Source organism: Crocodylus porosus, unplaced genomic scaffold (genome assembly GCF_001723895.1).
Source record: "Crocodylus porosus isolate Cpor-Errol unplaced genomic scaffold, CroPor_comp1, whole genome shotgun sequence".
In the NCBI taxonomy this organism is placed as follows: domain Eukaryota; kingdom Metazoa; phylum Chordata; order Crocodylia; family Crocodylidae; genus Crocodylus; species Crocodylus porosus.
The window spans coordinates 8,525,753-8,534,314 of NW_017728951.1; the positions used below are offsets into that span (position 1 = coordinate 8,525,753).

Sequence of the window (8,562 nt, forward strand, 5' to 3'; positions counted from 1 at the left end):
TCCATGAAATCTTCCATCATGAGACCTGAAAAGTTCAGCATATGCTGCTCACAACTGGCATTATGGATTACCCTAAACTTTGTAAAGCTTCAAGTAAACTTAGATATATTTGAGACAAACCAACCTTATGGTGACAATAAAACGTCAGAGTTCATTTAACTTTAAATGAAGCAGTAAACAAACTGCCACTGCCTCATGCCATTGTCTATGTGCCCTTGGCATTCTATAATTGTTGTTTTCATGGTGTTATAACAAATACTGCAAGTATTCCATGAATTGCTAAGTTTAATTTTCCAGAACTGCCACAACCAAAGCAGCCCACTTAAAATCTTCTCCATCTTACAAACATCACCAAGGAAGGGGGAGGAGGGAATCCTATTTCAAAAACATCTAGTAAGATTTCTATCGAGGTAAAATGAACATCAGTAATGCACCAAAAAATCCAACATAAAACTTCCTACGTGCCATATACAAATAATCATTCACTCATTTCATTTGAAGAGGAAAAAAAGGAGGGGGAGGGGCAGTAAAAAAAATCAGGCACTCTATAAAATTTTAATAATCAGTCACCTGAAGTCTGAAAGAAAATCTGCTACCTCCAAAAAGCAGCCAATAAAAGGTTTACCCTCTACCCAAAAGAAAGGGAAAGTGCTCTCTTGCTCACTGAAAGCAAGCCTAAAACGCATAGCACAAAAACTTACTTCCACACAAATAGCTTCAACATTGCTGTTTCACAAATCAATTTCTGCACAAGAGTAGCCAAGGTTACTACCCAAAATAAAGAAACAGCGTGAGAGACACTGATAAAATGGAATATATTAAAAGAAATAAACCACCGCAGAAGTCATCCTAGATGTTGATTATTAAACCTGACTGTATGCATAAGGTTCAACATTTCTACATATGGAAGTTACAACACAAAAATTCTCTTACGAGAGCAGTAACTAGAGAAAACTCCACTCTTCCATTCCTTTGTTCTCTCAACAGCACTGAGACCATTACCCAGAATTTCCTTAAGAAAACACTAAAACAAAAGAAAAGTGGTGTTCAAATTTCTAAAAAAATCAACTGGTTATCAGAAGCCTGTATTTACAGCATAATATTCATCAGCAGTCATTTCCAAGGTCAGAATTACACATGTAGGTTCTTGGAGATACATATGTGTGTGTTATTTTTAACATCCAACTGTGCATCTTGTGGTCACATAAGCTCCACAGCGTTTACAAATAGCTTGGGAGCTCTACCACACATCATGTCACAGCAAACAGAAGAGCACATTTTAAATGTACAGGTAGTACAGAGATCAGCACACCTCTGGAACCTAAGGATTAGCATGGCTACCACTTGCCCAGCCTTCCCACAGCAATTAATTTTAGTAGCAGCAGCAACATGAATTCAATGAGTTGGCATAGTGGTAGAGGGGGCGGCATACATAGTGGTAATGTTAACCACCCCCAAACCGTAAATTTGATGCCCCAGGCTTAAAAAGTTTAAAAATCCACCACTAAGTAACTAGATTCTACAACTGTTCTGTTACCAGCTCCCACAAAAGGTCAAAAGATCTCTCACAGTTGCTATATGAAATGCCTCTAAAAAATGATGAAATCATGTTCAGTTCTCAGCTGCTTCCCCACCCACCATTATATACTGCTATTACAGAAACAGCAAGGTCGAACTTTAAAAAAGTGACACGTGAAGTTACAGCACTTTACTTCTACTGTGACCATTGACTTCATACTTAAATTCATGCATGTGCATTAACTACATATTGTAACAATAAAAAGGGAAGGCAAGACAACTTACCCACACAAGCATTTAGAAACAGCCAATCAGTCTTTTTCATTCTGTTTTTTATCTGTTTTAATTTTTTGAAGTCGACTTCAAGTTCCTCCTTGCTGCCAACAGCTCCAGCCAATTCAATTCTTTGGAAGTCCATTTTTACCTCAGATTCACGTTTGGTTGTAGGAGGAGATCTTCTTTGGCTGTTACCACTACTGCAGCTTCCCCTCCATCGAGCTCTGTCTTGCTCATTTATGATTGAAGAAGCCTCTTCCGTCTCTGCCAGTTCTATTGCTTCTATGTTGTTAGGTCTGGGATGATCACATACAACACATTTTCTGGCCTTTGCCCAGTTTTCATATGTACAAACAGAACAAGTCCAATGTTGTGCCCTCGTGTTCAGTTTATTTCTATCATTATATTCCTCACAAGGATCAACAGATAAGGGGACTGGTCTTGATCCAGAACCTGAAGATTGAGGGGACTCCGTAGGACTCCTGGTCCTGCGCTGAGATAAGCACTGAGTACACCTGATCGCCCTGGGCCAGTTCAAGTATGTGCACATGTGACAAGACCATTTATTTGCACTTTCCATACTATACGACGATTTAACCCTTGGTCTTGCACTAGAATCTGGACATATCAAAGGGCTGCTTCCTCCTTCAATGCTAGTAGGATCCCAGTCTCTGCCAATATCACTTGAACCACTCTTGAATGGATCTTCTGTGATAATTGTTCCACTAGGTCTCTGAGCACGACACATGGTACACTTGATTGCAGATGGCCAATTTTCATACGTACAATACTCACAAGCCCATTTAATTCCACGTTCTGTCATTGTGCACTTCTTGAAGTGATTTTGTCAGACAGAAAGCTATAAATAGGTAGAATTATTAAAACATGAGTGTATACCAACCAAATTCTGAAAAGAGATTTCTTATTTTAAGACTACTTTATTACATTTAACTCAATTTGATATGTATTAGTCCAAGTACCAAAATTTTTTTTTCCTGATTACTGGGCCTTCAGGAGACTGCAGATAGCTTAAATTAAATGTTAACATTACAATAAAAAGATTAAGAAACCTCACATTCTGCATTTTTACTGAAGGGTCTGGAACTTCACAAAATAAAATGAAAATGGGACCACATTCCTGATTTTGAGTCTATATATAGAATTTAAGATTCATAAACAGATTTCAAAGAACAAGTGTATGATGCAGAAATTATATATCCTTACTAGCTTGCTCCTCCACAGTGAAAAGAACACACTGGGCTAACAGATAGTGGATGGAGAGGGGAAAAGTAGGAAAGCTGGTCATGAAGATTAAAAATAAATTAGAAATATAATTAATATGAACACGATGTAGAAAAATAACATTTAAACTATGAAAAATCCCCATCTTAAAGGTCATATATGTTCAATAGTAAAAACAATATTGGGGTAAGTTTATTAGATCGGGTAGTCATTTTTCTGAAGTGGTGGTCACACAATATATTTAACCCGATCTATTTGTATTTGTTCAACATTATTCCAAAGAGAAAGCTAAGAACAAGCTACAGGCTAATATATCAACCATATTACAATCCAGATTTCAGTCCTACTGCAGTAAACAAAAAACCCCCAAAATAATACTATAAGAGTCAGACCTTTACCTTTTCTCTAATGAAGAAGAGATTCTGTCTTCATGCTGGCTCAGACCTTGTCCTCATCAGACTGCTAAATGTGACGGATGAGACTGCGAACAAGTATCTCTGTAAACAAGACAAGAAATGTTTAATTAAAGCTTCACACTGGACTTGAGCAACTTGAAAAGCAGCACTCTGTATGCCACTCCCATTCTTACCCCAGCCTGCATGTTTAAACACTGGCACAGCCTGGTGAGTGAAATTATCCAAGTCTGACACTGATCAATTTAAGAAATATACAAGCATGTAGTAATTCAATTTTCATTAGAATCAGCTCAAGTAGCAGAACTAAAATTCACACAATTTGAACTGACACAAAAATGTCTATGGATCCCCCTACTTGTATTAAAGTCTCAGCCAAGTAGATGTCAAATAATGGGTTTTGATTAGACAGGTTGTAACAACTACAAAGTATGTTCCTTGCACTAATAAAGACCAAATTTGCTGTTCACTATGTAAAACTAACTGTATCTATCATTTCCATACATTTAACCTTCTCCACACAAGGATTAGTTCAACTGGCAGTTTTCATATTCTCTATGATCTTACTGCTGTTGTTTAGAAAGGAGAAAAGTCTAGCGAACGGCAGACAGTCAAGGATATGCAAGTTACATTATACATTTTTACTCAAATGCAGACCATACTAATTTTAACTCCCGTAAAAGCGTTAGCTTATGTTGATTCTAGATGCAGAAACACAGTTATGTAATAAGTACTGTATTCGTTAAGGAAACAGTTTCAAAACCTCATGATCTACTGAAACAACCTTTCTAAGTCTCACTTCCCTGCCATCAAAAACTCCTCGGTTGTTTGCAGACTGACAACAGAAAGTCAATCTATCCAGCAGTATGAAAGAAAAGCTTGTTAGCTCTTAAATTACAGTCACTCTGGCTCCAGTACTGTTTGTCTGACCAGCCCAGAAAGTAATCCCCTCCTGACTCCAAGACGCGTTATAAAACCATGATAGGAACACATGGATTGGGTAGGACTATCAAAGTGTTATCGTCGCATGGTTCGCAGAAATATCTCCCTCAACTGGTTTTAGAAACCATGCAAAGGCCTTAGCATACATTACGGGTGGGGGGTTTACTTCAATACCTATTAAGGAATAACATTAAACGCTGACTCAGTATCACTGAGGCTGCTGCTTCAAGTAAGATTTTGGAAAACGCCATGGGTGTAACTGTCTCTCTGCTTCCAATAAGAAGTGAAACCTGTTCTTTATGTTCAATGCTTTTTAAATTTGTGGTAAAGGTCTCTTTTTTCAGGGACTTGACAGTTTTCTGCTAAAACTAAATATTGTTAAGTTGTATTCTAAGTTTACTATTACAACTGTAAAATGTTAGCCACAGGCCTGAAGAAAGAGGAGGCAGAATGTGCTGAAAGTTAGGAGGTGTATTTGGTAGCCGTGTTGGTCTGAGACAAAAAGAAACGCAAGAGTTCTAGAGTTTTGTATTCCTCTTTGTCATCTCAGACCAACACAGCTACCAAATACATCCCTGAAACATGGTTAGCCAATTTTGGATTTAAACTTCATTGCTGAACAACAAAAAAGATTGTTTGACAATCTGACACCACCAGGGAAGGAAATCTTCCTCATCTGCACATCAAAGAGCAACTCACAAAGACACCCTCAGGGACTCAAGGACCAGACTTTCAACTTCAGCTTCCTCTGTGCAAAAATGAAATTTTCTACCTATGAGGACTTTTTACCCTCTGTAATTTTCCCTGAGACTGAGGAAGGGCATGTGTGCCTGAAAGCTTGCAGAAAGAAATATTTTTTCTTTATTAGATAAACTACGAAATCAAAGGTATCATCTCTGAACCCTGAGTTCTAGAGTTTCGCATTTCTGGAAGTTCAGATGCAGATTACTGTAACAAGGGCTCCTTCAGCAACATGTTGAGAGCATTTGGAATGTACAACCTCTATACGTTTCCCTTGCTTTATGTGGGTACTGTATGTGCGAATTCGCTCTTATGCTATGACCCTTTTTATACCAAGAATTCATTATATGCAAGGTAAATTCACTCTTATGCAGCCAGCGTGGTAGAAGTGCCCAGTCAGCTGCTTTGTGGTGCATGGTGGGAGTGACACACACCAAAATATGGTCTCTTATGTGGATCTGTGCTCCTCACTTGTTGTCTGAGACATATCTGTAGTTGCCATCCCCATTATGGCTTCAAAGAGTCCCACTAGCTTATCTCCTACCCTTCTCTGCTGTTGGCAAATACCAAAACGGTTTTGTAAAAGTGATAGAAATGGGTCTGGAGGTCAATACAGTCAAGGTCTTCGAACATATCCCTGTTTGTTACATTGTAAAGTGGGTTCCCTTTATGCAAGCTCAAGTTATGCGCTATTTTCCAGGAATGCATGTACAGCATAAAGCAAGGGAAAGTTGTATTGTTTTGAAAGCTACAAAACAGCTGGATCTCAATTCTTGGTATACTGTAGTAGTGACACCTAGAAATTGCAATTGGTAACTGTGAATACACTAAGCTCCAAGTGAGCAATCTCTTAAGGCTGCAGGGTGAATTGAACTAGCTCAGGCAAGAGGCAGAAAGCAAGGCACTAGGACCCAGTGCTTTTTTCCTGAGGTGGCACAGAGAAACTTCCCACAGCTGAACCCCACTCTGCCCACCCCAAATGCTGGCAGGTTGGATCAAAGGGCTCCACCCATAGTAGATTGCTGACCCCTGCATTAAGCATAAGGCCTTTTGTTTTCTTTTCTGGAACATCCTGGGCTGTAATTAATATCTCAGACTGTTCCTGTGCATCTTGGTACACAGTAATGCTTTCACTTGATTCCTAAAGCTTGTGTTATCCTTCTGGATCTTAATCATCTTTCCTCAACCTGAAAACTCAGGGATACAGCCAAATGACCAAAATCTGCACTGTAACAGTTTTAAATCAGTTTTAGCACGCTGCAGAAGAAAATAACAATCTGTCCAAACTAGTCTTTTTTATTTTGTAGTATGCAATTAAGATAAAAAATAAATGTTTTGGACTGTAAGTTCAAAAACTTGAGTCCTTTTAAGTGCAGTTTCCATATCAAAGGAAGTATACGTTAAAAAAAATGCAATGTTTATGTTGTGTAAGAAAGAAAAACAATATAACAACAATTATTGTTAGTTAAAATATCTTTGTTCTTGAAAAGATACATGGTAATACACTGATCGCTATTATGGGGTGGAAGGTTCCCACACACTAGCTAGCTGCAAATATTCACCATCCCGTTAGCAGCCAGAGATGCAGGACCCGAGAAGTCATACACCCCCTGCACCTATCACCTTGAAACTTGGCAGACTTGATGGCCTCCACAGGGGCCACCACCACCCCTGCAGTTTTCACCCCCCTGTGGTATAACACACACACACACGTTTTGCTTTCAAGAATGTGGGGTGCAGTTCCCCCCAAACCCCTGTACCTATCTTCTTGAAACTTGGCAGGCTTCATGCTCTCGACAGGGGCTACCACCCCTGCAAGTTTCATCCAAATCAGACACAAAAAACCCAAAGTTATAGATATTTCATTGATCCCCCATTATACCCTATGGCCGGATCTCCGCAGCATCTCTGAAGCTTTTCCAAAGCAGTTCAGAAGCTCCGAACCACTTTGGAAAGCCTAAAGAAGTCAGCGCTTCAATCCGGACATGCTGTTTCAGCATCCAAAGCATCCGAATCTTCTCCGGATCCAAAGCACAGTCCGAAGCCTTGCACAGCCCTAGTATGTGTAAACATTCTACCTCCGACATTTATTCAAAAGTTCTCTCTTAAACTGAGTTCCTGAGGGAATAAAAGATTTTACTCACTGCTATTACAGAGAGTTTATTTAAGAAAATGATATCTAGATACCGTATTTACTCAAATACAAGACAATCCTGAATGCAAGACAACTCTCAATACTTAAGTTCTACACATAAAAAATGTATTAATTTATTATAATTTTCCATGTATGGAATCTAATTATTGGAGCATCATCTTAAATTTGTTCCCCCAACAACTACTGGGGGGGGGGTGATAAGGGAAATAGTGGGGCAGGTGGTACAAGACAGTGGAGGTGGCAGGCAGGGGGGCAGTAATGGGGCAGGCAATGTGAAGGCAAGGGCCGCAGAGTGAGAGAGGCAGGCAGTTTGTCTCCTGCTGCCTGTCCCCCCTCCCCTCCCCTTCCAGCTTCAGGCTGCCCATATTGCCCCTTCTTCCTTTCTCCACACTGCTTATGCCACCTGCAGCCTCAGGTTCCCACCCCTGTTCCTCCCATCTCCTCCTGAGGGCCACTCCCTCCCTGCCTGCCCCTAAACACCGGTCTTTACCTTTGCTCTGCACCAGCAGGCTCCATCCCTGCTGCAGTCTGGGGCATGGAACGTGGATCCAGCTCGCCCTGTAGCACGCAGTGGCACAAGGAGCCAGCACTGCTGTTCCAGCCAGCCCCACGGCAACAGCAGGGAGCTAGAACCGGTGCTACTGCTGTGGGACCAGACTGGAACAGCTGTGTCAGCTCCACATCACTGCTACAGGGCTGGACAGGAGCCATGCTCCAGGCCTCAGGCTGCAGCAGGGAACAAAGGTAAGGAGGAGTGCTGAAGCAAAGGGGCAGAGGGAGAAGTGGCATGGGGAGAGGAAGGAAACTGGGTGCTGGGGCCGAGGACAAGGCAGCAGCTGTGGCTCTGGCTCCACCTCCAGGTCCACAGCAGCTGCCTGTACCTGTCCCCATCCCCAACCGCCTCTTGTTCAACTAAGGCCAGGGGCTTTCCCTGTCCCACCCCCACGTTAAAGTGAGGGACGGACTCATCTTCTAATCTATGCATGTATTCATTACATTCTCACTGACATCCTGCCATACTTTTAGCTTCTCTCATTCCTTGGAGTCTCAGACCAGCCAAGACTCCCTATACCTGAAGAAGGGTGACTGTGCCCAAAAGCTTGCTAAGAACTTTTTTCCAACTACTCAGTTGGTCTAATAAAAGATACCATATCTACCCAAAGAACCTTGCCTTCATGCTGTAGTACATGTATAAAAGTAACAAGTGGCCAAGTTTGTACTGCAGTTATCTGCTACTAAACTTAAAACTAGAACTTTATGTCCCATGATAAATAA

The 8,562-nt window shown here is 40.9% G+C and overlaps 1 protein-coding gene across 1 annotated transcript in view; it reads right to left on the reverse strand.

Annotated features, from left to right (window-relative positions):
• ZRANB1 (zinc finger RANBP2-type containing 1) overlaps positions 1-3,551 on the reverse strand; it is a 56,895-nt gene extending 53,344 nt beyond the window's left edge. The window contains exons 1-2 of the mRNA XM_019555613.1: positions 3,435-3,551; positions 1,804-2,653 (exon numbers count right to left, since the gene is read on the reverse strand). Coding sequence (XP_019411158.1) covers positions 1,804-2,617 — 814 coding nt within the window. The 5' untranslated portion in view covers positions 2,618-2,653; positions 3,435-3,551. The remainder of the gene's footprint in view (positions 1-1,803; positions 2,654-3,434) is intronic.
• Between the last annotated feature and the right edge of the window lie 5,011 nt (positions 3,552-8,562).